The sequence below is a fragment of the Corvus brachyrhynchos genome, unplaced genomic scaffold, assembly GCF_000691975.1.
Source record: "Corvus brachyrhynchos isolate BGI_N302 unplaced genomic scaffold, ASM69197v1 scaffold44, whole genome shotgun sequence".
In the NCBI taxonomy this organism is placed as follows: domain Eukaryota; kingdom Metazoa; phylum Chordata; class Aves; order Passeriformes; family Corvidae; genus Corvus; species Corvus brachyrhynchos.
In genome coordinates, this window is record NW_008238359.1 from 2,286,756 (window position 1) to 2,306,426 (window position 19,671).

Sequence of the window (19,671 nt, forward strand, 5' to 3'; positions counted from 1 at the left end):
TAAGTTTGAGGTTCTAAGTGGGATTTGTCCCTAGTGTGACTTGGAGAGGGGGAAGCAGGGAGCTGGACAGCACTGGGAAGAAGGTGCTGCTTCCTTCGAGTAGGTGTCTACTGCTGGTTTGGCTCACAGTGCCCCTAACCCCCACGAGTGCATCCTCAGGGCAACGCAGGCTTACCAAGTGCTTCATACCAGCCAACAGGTGGCAATGCCATGGCCTTTTAACCATCCAACAGTGCCCCTAACCCCCATGAGTGCATCCTCAGGGCAACCCAGGCTTACCAAGTGCTTCATACCAGCCAAACAGGTGGCAATGCCATGGCCTTTTAACCATCCCTGGCAGGCAGCTGCCAAAGCAACTGCGCCCTTGCCAAAGCCTGGAGTGGGTCTGGCCAACATGTCTTCTCCCACCTGGCTCTGCCAGAACTGGATACCCTTTCCAGCTCCCTGTGGTTCACTCCTGCCAAAGTAATAAAGGCTGTGTGCTGCAAGGGGTGGTTCAGAGTACAGAGCCAGGACACAGCACCAGCATCATCACCCTTGCTGCAAGCAGGAGAGACGACCAGAAAATCAAACCCATACTGCTTGGTCACGGCCATGCAGCCAAAGGTATTAGGGATTCAGAACTGAAGGAGGAACAGCCTGTTAGGGGAATATCCATCCCATCACCTTCCTCCTGGCAAGCACCCAGGAACAGACAGGCAAGGCAGACGGAGCTGGCAGCCGGCATCTATGGAGAAACCGTGAGAGCACCAGGGCTGCCAATGTTTCGCTGCTCGAGGACTGCACGGCCAACACAAGCTCCCGCTGTATCTGGGGGCGAGATCCTGCTGAGGAGTGTCACTCTGTGCTGGAGGATGGCAGTGGTGGTGGCATGAGTGCAGAAGAGCTGCCTCTGAATACACAGGTGCATTGTAGGACTCCGAGTAAGGAAACAGCCTTGGCATGGACTTGCACGTCTCAGGTTATCTCTCTGCAGAACTGGGAAAAGCCAAAGTGGATGGAATAAAAAAAAGAAAAATCAGGACTGAGCTGTTCCCAGAGACACAAGAGAGCTCTTAGAGTCAGGATACGTGCAGGTGTCAGTGTGACAGAGACACCTATCTGGGACCAGGGTTGGCCACCTCCAGCCAGAGCTCCGCTGAGAGGTGGGGTAACACTTCTGCCTGCAGGAACAGTACAGGACTGTTTCAGGCGGGGAAGAGGATGCTGAGCTCATCTCCTTGCTCCCTTGAATTTCAAGGACTCTTGCAAATACCAGAGCACAGAGGTTATGTGAATACAAATTACATTAGTATGCCGAGCAACTTTGTCAGCAGTTTCTCGTTAAAGCACTTGGTCCTCTCTGTAGTGGGCATTTCCATTCAACCTCCCCCTCATCACTGCTAACAGTCAACTGGGCTCTCCGTTAAATTCGAGCTCGTGCAAGAAACAGTGAGAGGGTTGATTTCAATATTCTCCTTCTTGTCCCACCACGCACAAGCTGTTGCTACTTATTAAACATTTTAAAATCCCTGCTGCCAAAGTCCCCAGGAGACATTTATCTGCCATAGTCATAAACGACTTGCCAGCATGCTACTCCAAACTGCATTTCCCAGCCAATAAATACAAGCTCCAGAATCAGGAAAAGCAGGGTTTGGCTCTAATTTTCAGTGGTATGTCACTGGGATACTATAACTACTTTTAAATTCAAATCAGCTTCCTAAAAATTAACTGGTTTTATCAGATACAGCACAGTGGACTGTTAAACACGTAGCCTCATGTACTGAAACACTATACATTTAATGAAGTTATGCCATTAGCAAATGTACAACATGGGTGCATTAAATCCACCTATAGAACAGCTCTATGTATGAGAGAGAATTTATTTTAGCTTTTCTCAATAGAGCAGGAGTCCCTTTTCTTGGCTTTTGCTAGGTTATTTAACTAAAACCAGGATTTGCGCACACACAAAAAACCCCAAGAAGTATCTACTCTCATAATGAAAAAAGACTGTTTTTTTTTCTTTTTTTATTCCAGTTCAGGAAGGAAGAGAATCATCTTGCAAGGTAATATAATCAGCTCCTTTGCCTCTATAATCTACTTCTGCTCAGCAGGAGCTCCCAAAGAAACACTTTATGTCCCAAGTGAAATGTGAAAACTACTGGTAAGGTCTCTTTTGAGGCACGTGATTTGCACGATCACTTTCAGAGTATCAGAATCAGCGTTGTCTTCCATCTCCTTTCTTTCTGGGAAGAGGTCTCTGACACGCCATGGGCTCCCCCTGTTCCAGGTGGAAGGCTATGCCCCTGCCCCAAGTCAGAAAGGGTTAGGATGACACAAGTTAGCACAGACACCCATTTCGCACTTACACCTAAGGACATAGGTTGATGACTCCCCACTTCAAATTCCTCACAAAGAGGGGGGAAAAGAACAAAAAAACAAAACAAAACAAAACCCAGAAAAAAGGACAGGAGACAATAAATTTCACTGTGATCACACTACGGCAAAACATACCTTCTGTTCATTGCAAAAAACACGTGAAGGCCAAATTAAAGAGGGAAAAAGTATGTTGCATGAGTTACAGTGCAACTGTATTATTCCTTTTCTTGCTATTTTCCTCCCCCCCCACCTTGTTCAGTTTAGAAAAAGGATTGAGTACAACACAGTCAGGTAAGTGGCCACAAAAGAGTAGCTGTCTTTGGCAAGAAGTCACCGCATTGACCCTCTCTGTCACCTTCTGCCCATTTCGCTCTGTCTCATGAAGTGGATGTTGTTGGCGCTGTCTGAGAGTTCAGGGTACTGCTCCACTGAGATCACAAAATAGCCATCGTAGCCCTGTACCCGGCCTGTGTTTAGCACTTGTTGCTTCTCCCCTTCTGTCCACGAGCGAATACCCTCCTCCCCATCCCGCAGTCTCTGCTGTTCCCGGGACCAAGCTTGGGTGACAGCGCGCTGCCGGGCCAGCTCCAGAACGCGTGCCTTCTCCTCATCCAAGGTGGTCCCGTAGCGCGTGTTTAGACACAATGCGCCGTACTGGAGCTGGATGTCCGTGTAGCGTCTAGTCCTCCCACTCAGCACTGTGTTGATCTGGGACACTGTCACATTCACGCCGTTCTCCAGGGTCCTCCGCCCGCCGCTGAGGCCTAGGATGGACAGGTCGCCCTCCGACGGCCCCTGCTTAATGAAATAGTGTGTGTCCACCCCGTCAATGGTGAAGTGCAAGTTCTCCAGGTAGTGGGCATTGTTCAGGATGGCCGCGATCCTCCGGCCATCCTCATTAGCCACGCTGATGATGTCAGTGGCCACGCGCCCGTCCTTCATGGCGAACTTTACGCCCTTGCCAAAGATGGAGCCTCCAGAAGCAAAGTTCTTGTTCTTCTTGACGTGCTGGCACCCAGCGATGCTGGAACTGTAGATTTGCTCAAAGCGCTCCAGGGTGACAAAGGCCTTCAGCTGCTTCTGCACTTCACATTGGACCCCCAAAATGGACTGAGCAGGGAGAGAACGAAGAGAAAGACATATTAGAAAGAGAAACCTGATGACCCAAAGCTATTTTTAGGATGGCGGAGAGCAAGAAAACATACTGGAAACATGTAGTGAGGAGCGCCATTATTTTTTTTCCCTTTATCACATCTTTTCAGAATTTTAATTATTTTTCATGAAAGAGATGTGTTGTACCCCTAATGCTGATTGTTTCTGTAAACTGAACTGTATTTAATCTCATAGACTGAACGATGTAGAGGAAGAAAATGATTTTTTGCCTCAATGGTGTGAGAGTTGAATTTGGACACGTATTTTTAGGTTGTATTTCAGTGTTCTGCATGTAAGAAACAATTCATCTTGGGGCCATGGTGCTTTACCAAATGTTTCAGATTTTCTGTGAAGTGTGGAAATATTTGTAAAAGTTTCTTCTATTTTAACTCCACTTTATAACTCCTTGTGCTGCCTTCAAAGGCCCTGCATGACCTGCATGACCCTCAAAGTGGCAATAACCCCTCTGTATTCCATTTCAGCCTGGCCAAAGCAGGTTGTTCAAAACTCAAGGAAGGCATTAAATCCAAAACCCATTTCCTGCAAATCCTCTACAATTTGTAGGCTCCCTGAGTTAAGGCCAACCACACCTGATACTCAAGTTTGGGCTTGTATTGAAGCAAAACTTCTGAGAGACAACAGCCCAGATCATTTGCAGTCAGGTGCAATACAAAGTCACTTCTGCTGTTAGTGTATAATGGAGCAAGCACACACCGAGTCAGCAGCTCATCATTACTGCAAAATGCTCTGGAAATGCTCTCATCAATTCATGGCAACACTGGCTTCTTACAGACTCCTGTTTGTGAACAATTATTTGCTCAAATTTCACAAAAGCAAGAGGATTCTATGACAAAGCTCTCCTGGCAGTGCCAACAGCTCAGTTCAATAATGTAATGACACCCAGGATTAAATATAAGCTACAAAGTTATCTCCATTCCAATTATTTTGAGGAAATTTAACACCCATGAAGTATATTGCCTTAAGCTGTCCATGACCTAAAGGCTCACATCCTGGGGGCAAGAAGACTATTCAGATGATGCAGGCATTTTAGTGTGGCCCTCTCAAACAAGACTTGTAACGTGGCGAGGGAAGTGAAATAAACCCTCATTTCCATGGTGGCCATTTCCAGGAAGGATTCGTATGGTATAAAAAACCATAAAATAAAGGATTGAGCATTGCAACTTGCTCAGAAGTTATGAGCAGTTTTGACTGATAAAAGAGAAAACTGTAAGGGAATAGAGGAACACAACTTCAAGAGCACATTTTGGGCTGTAAAACACTAAAATTTCCAGAAATTACTTTTATTCAAAGTGCTGAGCAGGCTGGTGTACCTTCTCCTTTTCCCTTTTTGATTGACAGCATAGCAGGTGGAGCAGGAACCAGTTCTCCTGTGAAAAAGGAGCTCTTTCTGGTTTTCTCCATCCTGCCTGTGGGGCATCTCACACACCACCCAGAGAGCAAGATAATTAACAGACTGATAGGGAGCTGAGCCCAGCTTCTCTGCCAATTGCACAAGTGCTCTAATTATGCAAAAAATGGACGTAATTAATGTAGACGTCAGCGATGATGGACATGGAACAATTAGGCTTCCAGGCTCCATGAAACACTTACTGCTCTAAACAAGTGCACACTGCACGGCCTTGGTAATTAGCTATTTCCTCTTCAAAGAGGTTTAAATGGAGAGTTCTTCTTCTCAGATGTATCTCGTAGGGGTTGACGTTAGGTGGTCCCTTTACCACTTCGTATGTCACGTTGCCCTCCAACGTGCCTCAGTAACATTAACCAGTGATGGGAAAAGGCACCTCTCAGCACTCACACCAAATCACTGCTCACTCAAGGATGTAAATCAGTTCTTCTGTGCTATATTGCTATGTCCTGTGATCACTTATGTATCACCATCTATAGATACACCACCTTGTTGACCAGCAGGTGAGTGAAAAGAGTCTCTGGAATTAATTTCACCATCCTCTCTCTGATTATCACTTTGGGGAAGGGAGCTTGGGGAGGTCAGGCAGTACTGGGCACGGGCAAATCACACCGATCAGAAATTTCCCCTGTTCCCCTTCAATTTTGTCTCCATCACCTTATTCCTGATGAGCTGCAGGAACTCCAGTGTGTTTTCAATTACGAGCACATTATTAGGTAAAGAGCCTCTATGAGTGCCTCCAAATTAGGTTGCCACAACAAACCAGTGGATCTGGACATCACCAGATACTAAATTCACAGGCAAATACCTACCTTTAGGTGCCTTAATCAAGAACAAAAGTGGAACCAAAGGGTTTTCTATTGAGGACTGGTTACTTCTGGGCTCTCCCCATCTTTTTTTCACATAGGGAAGTAGGAAATGAGATGTGCAAAGCTGTAATGCTGAACATTCACCATCACTTAGAATCACAGACTGGTTTGGGTTGGAAGGCACCTTAAAGATCATTTAGTTCCAAACCTTCTGCCACAGGCAGGGACACCTTCCACTGCACCAGGTTGCTCAAAGTATTAGCTATCAACTATTTCAATAACTAAATGCATCTCTTGTTACCTTGAAAACAAGACCAGGATGACTTTGAAATGACTTTTTGAGTGCACTTCTTTGATAAAAGAGTGTATTTGGGAACAGCACTCTTTTAAAAGGAAAAGCAAACACATCTAACAGAAAAACACCCCCAGCCAACAAATTCAAGGAAACCAGAGCACAGCCAGTGTGTATGCTGTGCTGTGAATATAAAGAGGGTGGAGGCAAACAGATTATACTAGTTCAAAGAGGCAGTGTATCCCTGACTTTGAAATTACCATTTCTGTTTAATCTTAGAACTCATTTCAATGAACTGGAAAAGAAAAGAAACAGAAAATTTCCATCCAAAGCTGCAGTAGCATGTGCTATTCTCTCAAAAATGCTGCTGCTTTTAGTAACTGTAAACCAAGGCACCTATAAACCAGTTTTATAGAAGAAAGAAGGGAATTCATTGCTATTTTATTTCAATATTTGTTGCTCGATGTGAGTGAAAAATATGCTGGGTTTATTTTTCCTCACAGTCTTTTTTAATCAGATGTCCTTAGGTGACATTTCACTTTATCTAGTAACAACCCTTTGGAGAGAAGAGAACGACCTTCATCATTTGTTCTCTGCTGCACAAAGCTCAGGAGAGCAGCACATTACCAGGATCTCTGAATAGCCTCTTGCATTTTGCCAGCACCTCTTGAGGATTTGAAATACCATCACCAGATCCTATCATCTGTTGTTTTTAAATACCGCCTTCCAGTGTGAGACTGAAAGCTTTAATTTCCCATCAAGGATCCAAGATGTGAAATACGTGAACATGTTTCCAAGTTTCTTTCTATCCTTGTGCCATTATAGACAGATAGGTGTTTCTCTTACACCATATGGCTTACAACGCAGAAAGCTACTTTCTCCAGAAGGTTTGGAAGTTATGGTTTTCTCTGATACATGATTCATTTTTAACTCCTTCCTATTTATCATAGAATCACAGAAAGGCTTGGTCTGTAAGGGACCTAAAAGATGATCTTCTAACCCACCCACCCACCATGGGCAGGGATGCCACTCACTAGACCAGGCTTCCCAAAGCCCCATCCAACCTGGCCTTGAACAATCCCAGGGATGGGGTATCCACATTTTGTCTGGGCAACCTGTTCCAGTGCCTCACTACTCGCTGGGTATACAATTTCTTCCTAACATCTAATCTGTATCTCTACCGTTTGAATTTAAAACTGTTCCCCTTGACCTATCCCTATTTACCAGTGTAAAAAGTTGTTCTCCCTCTTTTTTATAAGCTCCCTTTTAATTTTCCCTCTCGCTCTTTGCTAACAAAGCCATTGTTCAGCCATCAGCCTCCTCCCTACGTGACCCTCCTTCCACGTGACCATCACCTGGAGACAAGTCTCCGCACTGCAGGTGGGTTGGCCAAGAGGCCATGTGTGGGGCAGCAGAGGTGAGCCATGAGCCAGCAAGGCCAGTGCTCTGGATGCTGCCTGGCTGGGAATGAGCCAAACAGGAGCACTAACTCAGGGGCTTAGAGGAGAAGTCTCTCCTCCACCCCACCACTGTACACGGATGTAGGGGGATAACGAAGTTGAGTTCATGAAGCAGATTTTAAGTGTGGAGAAGTGAGAGGATTTGCCTCCTTCTCTTGCTCATGACTTTTCATATTGCTCATTTATTTTCATAAAGCCTTAAGAGCTTAATGTCTTTGAGACCTCAGCTCCTTTCCCTGCATTAGATCCTTTGAAAACTGACCACTACATTTGTGAAACATAACTGGGGGCTGATGGACAGACATGCAGACAGCGTGATGGTCCAAGCACAGGCCAAAGCACCTGCAATGTCAGGATGCCTTCCCTGAATGATGAACACTGGCAGAGCCTGTCTCTCAAACAGACTGTCCTTGGAAGAAGCTCTGCCAGAAAGCATAGACCTAGAGCTCACTTCCTGGCTGAGCGTCCCAGAGCAGCCCTTGCCTCCAAAATGCTGCTCCAGAGGGGACTCCAAAAACTACTCCTCCAGCAAAGCCTGTAACAGGCTCTGCTACAGGACCCTTCCTGAAGACAGTGCCCATGGGATGGAGAGAAGGGTAGGTATAACAGGATGTAGATAATGATACAGGTGCTGACTCCGAAACACTCCTCCCTGGAAATAGAGTTGTTCTGGCTCCAACAATTACCTGACAGCTCAACAAGACAAAAAGGAAGGGAAAAAAAAAAAAACCAACAAAAAACCAGAAGAGAAATTGGATTCAGGTGCAGCAGTTTCACAATATGCCAGAGGTGACCCAGAGTCCCCCAGTGGCCAATAACACTGAACTTGTTCAACAAACAATTTAGTGACAGCGTCGCAGTTGTGGGGAGGAGAGGGGGAGAAGTGCTGCACAATGGGAGTATTGGATTTTAAATGTCACTTCAGAGCTTCAGGGGGTTAGTGCAAGGTTTATGACATGCTGGCTGTTTTTGAGGTGGTGGATGCTCAAAGTCAGAATTATCTCTCCCATCTTCCAGACCTGCAAGGCAAATACCAAAAATGTTTTGGAAGGAGATGCTAGGGCCCTCTGGTTATGCACTCTGAAGAGAGATGAAGCAGCCATTTATGGGCATTATCTGCTTTGCCCTTGTGCTCCTTCCTGTTAGTTGTTCCTCTGATAAAAGAACAGACTCGGTCTGCTGGGCCATAGCTTTGATCAGCAAAGCCAGTGGAGTAGCTCAAATATACTTTGGTCTATCACAAGGAGGTATGTGACCCAGAGAAACTAGGGATCAGAAGACATGGAGATGACAAAGTTGTGGTATATCATTCAGTGATGAATGCCTTGTCCAGGCTACTTTTAAATGACAAAAGATGTAGAGCTTACTCTGTATGCTCTGCAAGACCATTTTACAGTTTGATCAGTCTTATTACCTGAAAATGTTTCCTATGCTTCCATTTTACCTTGGTTTAATTTTGTCATTTCCTATGTGAAATTTTCAGAAGTTTTTATTTTCTTCTACCTGCTTCATCAATAAATACAGAGACAACCAGTGGGAAGGAGGGCTGGACTGGGTCTGGGAGCATGTATCGATGCCTGCAAGGGTTGAAAGTGAACAGAACTTTATGTGAAACATCAGTGTTGGATGCATGGATAGGCATAGGAGAAAATGGATCATGTATTCAGGTATCATATGTGAATGAATTTGGTGTAAGCAAATATGTGCCTACAATATGCTGGGTGTGACAGAAAGCAAGGGAAGCCTGCTCTAGAGCATTTAAGAGCCACTTGCTATCACAGCATGATCTTGCAACTGTAGACTGAAATAAAAATGCTCATGTTTTGTTGCTGTCATAACACAGGGGGAAAATATGAAACAGCCTGCAATGGTTAAATTCCACTTTCAACATCTGAGTGCAAAGTGACTCATCTGGAAGCATGACAGCTGTATAAAGCCCTTCTTTAACAAGCAGGTCCCTGCACAGCCCTCACTGCAGCTTCTGGCTTTAAAAACCTGTGAGGGACATGGAGATTTTCTTTTCTTCTGATTGCTCATTCAGGCAGATTCACCTAAAATGGGTAGATGGAAAGGAGGGTGCTCCTTGATTTTATTTCCAGCTTATCTGCCTGTATGAGCAAGGGTGAGTCTTCACCTCAAGCTGTCACTCAAGTTACTTGGCTATTCAATAAGTCAAATAATGATACTATTATTAATACACATAAAAAAGTTATATATATATATACACACTATAATACACATAATGAAACCCACTACATGAACTAATGACAAAATAATAATATAATAACACTACCCATAATAATAACAATTTCTGTGGTGGTTCTGTGACAGTTATTATCTACTGCACATAACAATACAGAGATGGTCTTCTGTGCAGTCTTTGGATGAGCCTTTCCTGTTTGTCTACTCCTGTACAACTTTGCCCAGGGAGACCGTGTCACATCAGAGAGTAAGAAAAATCCTGAGGCTCTCTCTCATTACAGAAATAACTTCTGTTGTTGTTTTATTAGCACCTTATTGTTTAATCCAAGGAAATAAGAAACAAAAAGGGAGTCTCTGAGCTCCAAAACACAACTGAGTCACTGCACTGTAATAGTTTTCAGGCATCAATTCAGTCATGGTAGCAAAAGGCAGAGTTTTTTTAGTTCCCCCTGCATTATTAAGTGACACTTCATATAAATTTCCTGTTGAAGCTGGTACATTTTAACTTGTCTTCACCATGGTTATGAGGCTGAGTACCAATGATGGACTGACACACGACTATTATCAATCTACAGCAATTTGTTTGTACCTCTGAGTGGTACTTTTTGTCATTCAGGAGATGTGACCTCCTGATTTAAGATGTGTACCTCAAGAATTTGCTGCAGGACATCAAGATTTCAGTGAAGTCATAGATAGAGAGGTTAGGAGGGCAGATGGAATCAATTCAATTGCCTACTGTTATAGTTTTATTAGCAAAAATGTTGAGAGCATGTCCTGATCTCCCCAAGCACGTCGGTGCCTCGCTGCTCTTGCAATGTTTGAACACACCGCAATAGCAAGTGGGAGTTCAGACTAAAGAGGATTTGTACTAAACAGATGAAAGCCACTCCAGAATACAATCAGTCTACGAGATGAAAGAGAATCCTGAGAGGTAAGTGACTTTTTCAAGGTCATACACTGATAAACAGTAGGGATGGGAGTTAACCCAGGGCTCTCAAATCCTGACCCCGTGTTCTAACCTTTAACAGTGCTGCCTCCATCTTTCAGCTGAGTAATTCCCAGCAGGAAGATGGGGAAATGATTGGGCTGCAAAAGATTTTTTCTTGCCAACTTTATCACTGAATTTTGCACCAGCATCTACCAAAATGGCTTGGGATGCACACCTGTTTTTGAAAGCAGGACACAGTTACATGGGATTAAACCCACTCAGGTAAAATGGAAGTTTAATATCATCTAAAAATTCTTTCTGGTAAGACACTCTGCAATGCAGAACAGTTTCCTATGGAAGTAGAGGGACTTCTTGTTTAAGACATTTTAAACCAGATTGAATAAGTTTCTAGAACAAAAAAAAATCTTTATAAACTTATTCTGTGTCAAGATTTGGTTTTTTTGTTTTAATTTCTAAGAATCCTGAGTGCAAAGGCCTCGAATTTAGCCTGCAATATGTGATAACAGGGTCTCTTGTGGGAGAAAGAAACAGTAACGAGCCCTTTCATTGAGCAACCACCACAAAATATCACAGGAAAAAGCACTATGGCAGTAGGGAACTTAAGATGCGATTATTCATTCAGATTTCAATACCGGAATGGGGTCAGACTCACTCTTAATCCCACAACATGCTGGTAGAGGGTTTTCCAATCAACATTGCAAATGGATAGTTTGCTGATAAGGGCATGAGATACAGTATGGAGTTACATGGATCACCTTGCTATTGTCCCATTCTTGGGTTTTCATCTGTGTGTGGATTAGCTCATAGGATGGCTCCATTGCATCCATGTCTGGCTTGGGGTAGCCTGGGATGACATTGTGCAGCTGGAACCCGAAGGTGAGCAGCCAACTGTTGACATCTGGAAGGGAAGAGAAACATAAATAAGATTATCTGATCTCTCAAGCAGGATTGCCCAGGAGAAGGCCCAGAGGAGGACCCCATGGTGACTGGCACTGTAGCAGTCTGGACAAAATGATGAGTGCCCACGTTGTGTGAAGAGCAGAAATCTTAATGGTCTTTGAAAGAGCCATGGCCAAAATGTGGGCTTTCCACCTTGAGCCAGAGCCAAATTCTGCACTTTCCCAGCTCTGAAACAGAAACTCTGGCAGTGAACAAATGGCCCAAATCAAAGCCGACTTCATGTCTGCCCTTCATCAGCAGAAACCAAGCACTGTTTGAGTGTGCACAAGTGCAAGAACAGCAACACAGTTGGAGGCTGAGATGCTCCAGCAAATTGGGAAGTGTTATCCGGTCCTACAGTCAGCTCGGAACACCTCAGCCACAATACTTCTCTCCCTGAGGACTTTCAAAGGGCCTGCAGGCTGACTAAATTTAGAGCTATGAGCCAGAATACCAGGACATCCAGGATGGACAGCACAGGCATTTAGCAGGTGCTCATGGAAGAAGCTTTTTCCATGGCATTTCCACCTCAGTCCAGAGTTTCCTGGCATCTTTCGTAAGAAGCTGTAGTTAGAGTATTAAACCAGTGTAAAGTCACATCATCTTTTATAGCGACATTTACAGTCAGCCTTCATACTACCTGCAAGGTACATTAAAGTGAAAATAAGTTAACAGATACAAGACAGATACTTTGCTTGGGTACTTTTTACAAACCCCTTAAAAATATCCATGGATGGTGAGAAAACTGTCTACCAGTGATAAATTACTGTCTTATGCAAAAGAGGGTCCACTGGAACTAAAGGCAGCATGATGGAAAATGAGCCATTTGGGACATCATTCCTGTCCGTATTTACTTGCCAGTAGATTACAAAGTCTTCCTTGATTTTTTGATTGCACAGCTATTAGGAATAGCAGCTGAAAGTTAATCTGCTGGAGGAAATGATGAGGTTGGGTAACTCCTAGATCTGCTTGGGATTAGCATCACTTCCCCTGTTAACTTCAGAGCATTTGATAAGCACACCTTGCTTGCCTTCACTCAGCTCCAGAGGACACACCTGCTACAGTCCCTGAGCAATATGGTGTGCATTTGGCACACAAATAGCAATTGCAAGGAAAAGAAAGGTATGAAGGTAAAGTTTAACTAATATCAGCTCCCAGGAGTCTTAAGTGGATGTAACTGGAATTTTGTTGGTGATTGCTCTGCTTCAAGCTGGAAGTGCAAAGGCTTGATTTTCATTTTGCTAAACTCAATAAACATTGTTGAAACAATCTGAAGATGGAAAAAAATTTAAATAATCAAATATGCATCTTTGAATATTTTTTTCTCTATTCCCATGAGCCTAAATGAATGTTTTGAAAAACTGGTTGGAAAAGAAATTATGGATGCAAGTGGCAAATAACGCCGTTCCAGATGACTGCAGAATCAGGAGCCAAACAAACACACTATCTGTTGCTTGTTTTCCTGCAGGCCAAAATGTTGCGATTGGGCAGATGTCCAAAAAGCCCTTGCGACAATCCATGTGGAAGAGGGAGGACTTCTGTAATAAAAACACTTCTGTTCACTCAATGTACAGATTGTTTTTGGAGTGTCTTTGAAACAGAGAGGTTGGGGGGGTATGAAAGAAATGAAAAGGCTCATTTGATTATTTTGTTGCCTAGTGCTAAGCCAGCCTGCTTCCAAATCCTTCTTATCTCAAATGAAGAACTTTTGATGTACATATTGTGGACCAGGTGGTCAGGGGAACAAAGTAAAACAGTGAAGGGCAGCATTGGTGCAGGAACCATTTCCCAAGTATTTCAAAAATGCTAAAAAGAATACAGAGCATGGATGCTGAACTGCTGAAAAATATGTAACACGTCTGGAAATATCCAAGACAGGGGGGTTTTTTATACTTCTCAGAAAACCGACTTCCAAAACATTTGCAAACAGGAGTTTATTCTTTTTGGGAAGAGGTGTGTTGGAATACCCAAAACAACAACAACAAAAAAAAACCCAAACCAAAACAAAAAACCCAAAACCATGGGAGGAAGGTGTGGAGCTGAGAAACAGAGGGGAAAATACTAATTTGCCAGGAGGCAGTGACAACTTTTTTGACAGAAAAGTACATTTCACATCACAGAGGTTTTTTTCAGCTACAGTAACCCTGCCAACACATTTCACAGTAAATTCATTTGAGGGCAAAGAAAAAGAGTGCTTAATGCAGACACATGTAATGGAAATGTCAGTTCAATCCATCAGGATTGCTGAAGCTGGCAGCAAAGCTCTGTGCCATGAAGTGTACAATCACTAAAATATTCATGTTTAACAATGGGCCTCTCAAAACATAAATACCTGCTTCTCTCCTGCTCTCCCTTCCACATACCTTCAATTTGTATCCATAAGCTCAGAGACCTCATCATTGTGGACCAAAGCACGTGTTGGTCACCCTGGGCACTGAGCTCCCCTAAGGACAAGCAGGTCCCAGCGTGGGAACAGAGGGACAGAAAGTGGTTCCCTGTGTCCAGATCTGGGCATATTTCATTGTGATGACCAGGGCTGTCTTATGGGTCTTGCCCATGAGGTGCCTGAAAGCCTGAGCAGAAACAAGTGCTGGGGCAGCAGCCTTGTGTCACAGCACACATCCCATAGCATGGCCTGCTTCTTCCATGCACTGGAAGAGGAGAAACTTAAAAAAACATATTTGAGCTCCGTATTCTTGGAAAACTAAAAACAGAACTTACAAGACCATGGAAAAAATAATTTGGTGGACATAAAATATTACTGTATCAGATTTGGACACCTTGATTTTATTGTCAGAGCTGTGTGGGAAGCTATACACCTGTTCTAACACAGGGCTAGGAAAAATATTTTGTCCTGTCTTGAGCCAGAAAACAAAAATCTGTTAATATGTCACAAAGCAACAGTTTAAAAACTAGATCAGTTCAAACCAAAAGTTTCAAATTAACTTCTGAAATAAACTCCATTTTGGTTTTGACTCCTTATTTTTCTTTTCCAGTTTTCAATCATTAGTTTACACTTAAAGAGGTTGAAAAATGCAAAATGATTTTTTCTTTAAGGCCATTTTGGACTTTGTCATTTAGACAATTTTGAAAGCTGTTTATGCTTCTGCTAAGAAATCTCTCAAGCTCAACCCTCCCCCATAAACAAATTCAGTTTTGACAAATAAGCATTTTCTGATAGAAAAAGTTGTCTCGGGGTATTCCCTCCCAGCCTTAATTATCAGAGTGAGAGCAACATAGAGGATCTTAGCCTGCATCTTTTGACATATTTTACTTCCCTCGTGGCATCATCTTCTCAGCTCTGGAGAAAACAACTTTTCATTAAAAAGCCCCACTATCTAATCCTTATGATTATTGCAGAAGAACCTGAAAGCACAAATCCTAATGGCTAGAAAAACAAGCAGAATAGAAAACCCAGGATTTTTACTGTGTAACATTTATTTGCTATTAAGCAGATCTCGTAACTCAGGGGAATGCAATTATTGTTAAATATGGGAAGGTTGTGATAGATGCAGCAGGAACATTTAAAAATTAATTCTATCTCCTTAAGCAGTATGTACATTTGATTTGTGATTGTGGCACTTGGTTTTTCAATGGGAAGTATGTAGAAAGGAGTCCCACCAAAAAGTCTTCTCAAACATTGCTACCACTGTTGCACACAGTATGAAAACAGTATGAAACTAGATTTGAAGGGCGAAAGGAATAAAACAAAGCTGGCTAGAGATAATCCTGGGAGCAGCACACCAACAGTACAGGGACAGTGTGCTAGTGAGGTTCTTCAGGCTGCTGTCTCAGTACAGGCAGGGGATGGCAGCAAACAGGCAAGTGTGACCAGATGTCCAAAAAGCTCAGCGCCATCCTGGCCTGTATCAGCAATAGTGTGGCCAGCAGGACCAGGGCAGGGATTGCCCCCCTGTACTCAGCAGTGGTGAGGCCACACCTCGAATCCTGTGTTCAGTTTTGGGCCCCTCAGTACGAGAAAGACACTGAGGTCATAGAGTGTGTCCAGAGAAGGGCAACAGAGCTGGTAAAAGGTCTGGGGCACAGGTCTGGTGAGGAGCAGCTGAGGGAGCTGGGGGTGTTTAGACTGGAGGAAAGGAGGCTCAGGGGTGACCTTATTGCTCTCTACAACTTCCCGAAACAAGGCTGCAGTATGGTGGGGGTTGGTCTCTTCTCCCAGGTAACAAGGAATTGGAGAAGAGGAAATGGCCTCAAGTTGCACCAGGGGAGGTTTAGATTAGATTTTAGGAAAAATTTCTTCACCAAATGGGTTGTCGAGCACTGGAAGAGGCTGCTCAGGGCAGCGGTGGAGACACCATCCCTGAAAGGATGTAAAAGACATGTAGTTGAGGCACTTAGAGACATGGTTCAGTGGTGGATGTGGTAGTGATGGGTTAATAGTTGGACTTCATAGTCTTAAAGGTCTTTTCCAAATGAAATGGTTCTATGATTCAATGAATACAGGAAGGACATTTAACATAAAAAAGGATTTTCTGTAAAAATACCCCAGAGCTCATATTACAGCAATTTTACAAAGTTTCAGGGGGAGCAGTTCAGGGATTGTGTCAAGCTTTGGGGCAGGTGTGCCCCAAGACCTGGCCTTTAAGTCTAAGGCACCTTCTTTTATTGACTTTTTGTAGAAACTTAATTCTGTGGGGCAGATTAACTTTGAACTACATAGCTAGTAGTGTAGTAGTCATGTAGATGCTCTGAAATGGCTGACTGCAATGAAAGGTTTAAATAGCTTTGCCATTCTGCTAGAACAAATCTGTATGCCTTTTTTTTAGTTGCAAATAAATCTCTATGCAAAACTGTGTAAACAGAGCTGCCCCTCTACAAAGAGAAAGGTTATCAGGACATTAATTGGTAGCTAAACTTCAGATATCTGAGGGGACAAAAAACTGTAAGCAAAATAAAAAGAACAAACGCCTAAGAAGAGAAAAGGAAACAGGTTTGGGAATTACAATCTCCATCTATGCTAATGAATTAAACATGCCCTGTACATGGGGGTCAACTGGCAAACTAAAACTTATGTCCATTAATTAAAGAATGGAAAACCTCATAGTGATCAGGACACTGAGAGAGGAATTACCTACTGTCCTGGTTTTGGCAAGTATAAATTTTTTTACAGCAGCTGGTATGGGGCTGTGTGTTGGATTCGTGCTGCAAACAGTGCTGATAACACAGGGATGGGTTTGCTATTGCTGAGCAGTGCTCACACAGTGCAAAGGCCCTTTCTGCTCCCCACCGACCCCACCAGCGAGGGGGCTGGGGGTGCACAAGGAGTTGGGAGGGGACACAGCTGGGACAGGATGAAGGACTGACCCAAAGGATATCCCAGACCATAGGGTGTCATGTAAAGCTGGGGAGGAAAGAGAGGACGTTTGGAGTGATGGTGTTTGTCTTCCCAAGCTACTGTTTTGTGGGATGAAGCCCTGCTGTCCTGGGGGTGGCTGCCTACTGATGGGAAGTAGTGAACGAATTCCTGGTTTTACTTTTCTTGAACAAGCAGCTTTTGCTTTTCCTACTAAACTGTCTTTATCTCAACCCATGGGTTTTCTCACTTTTTCAGTTCTCTCCCCTATCCCACCTGGGAGTAGTGATTGTGCAGCTGTGGTGTGGGGCTTAGTTCCATCTGGGGTTAGACCATGACACCTATTTGCTGACGGCAAGCTTGTGAAAATGTTAATTAATTTAAATGTCTTACCTGTCATGTAACATTTGATATCCTGAGAATTGCTAATGGGGTTGTTGTTTTTGAACATATACAGGTTGAAAGGCATTATGTTATTGCTACTCAGATGCTTCCACATATCGTGGTCTGGACTTGTCCAGCGACCTGCTAGCACGTCGTAGTCTCTCCGCCCCATGTGGATAAGTTTTGTGAGTGGATCATACAGTCCTCCATGGTAGCCGATGATGATCTGGAAGTTGGGATTGGTGTCCATATAGATCTCCCCATATGCTGTGTACAGTATCTGCTTGATCATTAAGCCAGTCCCACTGAAGACAGCCAGAGGAGTGCCAATGTTGTCACAGGCTATGTAGAATTCATCACCGCTGCTGAGCTCCATTGCAAAGAGGTGGCCTTGGAGGTCATAATACAGGGAGGTGATCTCGGAGCTTGAGTGGTTGTACAAATGGGTGACCTTGGTTGGGTTGCTCAGATCTGCGTAGAAGAACTGCAAGTGATGGCCATGGCTGGTTTTGCTGGAGACTCTCCTTCCCAGGCCATCATAGCGGTACTTCACACTCCACCCACTCGCTTTATTGTAGGCTTTGATGAGCAGGCCAGCTGAATTGTACTCAAAAATATCATTGCCCCTTTGCTTCAGGAAGCCATCTTCATCCATTTTGTACTGCACATCCCCCAGTCTAGTAATCCTATCCCTGAGGTCATACCTGAGTGGTGTAAGGCGGGCACTATTCCCTGGACTCAACAGATGGAGGTTTCCATTTAGGTCATAGCTGTAACGCCAGAGAGGTTTGTCATTGATAGACACAGTCTGCAACTGGCCATCAGCATCATATTCGTATGAGTAACGAGTTGTATTTGCGTAAGGGCCAACCTTCAGCTCTTTCTTAACCACTCTCCCCATGTTGTCGTACTGCACAGTCATCCAGTACATGAGAGACCGGAATATCTCATACTGGACCTCCTTCATCCTGCCATAGGCATCAAAATGTTTAGTGTGGGTCATGACAGCAGTGGTGATAATCTGGTTGATGTCGTAGTAAATGACCCCAAATTTACCGAATTGCTCGGTTTTGCCTGACACATCATCATACCTGTAGAGATCAATAGGCAAAGGCGTCTCGTTGATGACCGCTTGCATGCTGGTCACCCGGAAGCTGTTGTCATAGTTATAGTCAAAGCGTGCATTCACCATGCCCTCCTCAGTGAAGCGGAAAATCTGTCGGTCAATGAGGGGTCCTATCTGTCTGTACCTGATTGTGCAGGTGAACCCTTCATTCTGCAAGTTTATGGTCTTCAGCATGCCCGCAGTTTCGTCATAAGTGAAACTGATCTTTGTGGTGTCGTAGAGCATCTCGGCTAACTTGGACAACTTCCCATACTTGTAGATGACACGCCTCCCCGTGCCCAAGTACAAAGTGTGGAGGAGCTGCTCATCCTCTGTGAAGTCCTGAATCACTGAGGCATTGCCTTCTGGTGGCCGGTAGATGTTCCTGTAGTAACCAATGGAACGAATGGTTTCCAAAGTCTGACGGGCAACGTTGGGCATGGTCACTGATGACAACCGGTCATTCTTGTCAAACTCAAAGATGTACTGTCTCTGGCTGTGAAGGAGCAGCACCATGGACTGGATGGGGAGAAAAAAAGTATAGATTACATCCCTGTTTTTTGAGCGAAATTATACTCTCACAAAACCTGTAAGATTCCTCAATCCAAAGAGCAGGCTGAGACAAATCTATACGCCCATAGAATTCAACAGTGAGAGGTAAGGAGCTGCATATGGCACATCAAGTATCCCCAAACAGGAATGGGTCAGTGGAAGAAGCAGTTAATGCAGTGAGGATGGTCCAAGTTCAGAATGCTCAGTTTTTCAAATCAGTACTGTGTAGCTGTTTTACCAAACTCCCTGTGCCAATAGCCTCTGAAAACTAACCAAATAAAATTGGTAGAGCTACTTAAACAACACTTGAAAAAGCATCCCCCAACACCTTCCAATGCAGAATTAATTCATTGTATCACCCCATCTTCTATTGTCCTCTTCCTCCAAACTTCTGCCTGCATGCTTATTTGTTCTGGGATTTTTTGTTTTTTTGCCTATAACAAACAATCTACATAGATTGTATAATATAAGGAGTAAGTCAATACTTAAAAGATATAGCTCAACTACAGTTTCCTTAAACTGTTCTAGGGATAGGCACTATTCAAAAACCAGGAATAAAAAATTCCAGCCCCAGGTATATAGCATATGGATCTATGGGTCACTGGGCAGTGTAATGCTGAATGGTAATACTCAGAAAATATAAGTTCCATGCCAATCTACAGAGTGCAGGCCTGGGAAACACTGCAAAGTGTGCTACAACAGTGTGGCTGAATTAATGCCTCACTTACG

General features: G+C 43.8%; 1 protein-coding gene across 7 annotated transcripts in view; it reads right to left on the reverse strand.

Annotated features, from left to right (window-relative positions):
• Positions 1-1,760: 1,760 nt before the first annotated feature.
• The window catches only part of TENM4 (teneurin transmembrane protein 4), a 1,563,774-nt gene continuing 1,545,863 nt past the window's right edge, over positions 1,761-19,671 (reverse strand). For all 7 annotated transcript variants that reach the window (XM_017735917.1, XM_017735920.1, XM_008634916.2 and 4 more), the window contains 3 exons: positions 17,295-18,909; positions 11,404-11,546; positions 1,761-3,468 (listed from right to left, as the gene is read on the reverse strand). In XM_017735917.1, coding sequence (XP_017591406.1) covers positions 2,710-3,468; positions 11,404-11,546; positions 17,295-18,909 — 2,517 coding nt within the window. In that variant the 3' untranslated portion in view covers positions 1,761-2,709. The remainder of the gene's footprint in view (positions 3,469-11,403; positions 11,547-17,294; positions 18,910-19,671) is intronic.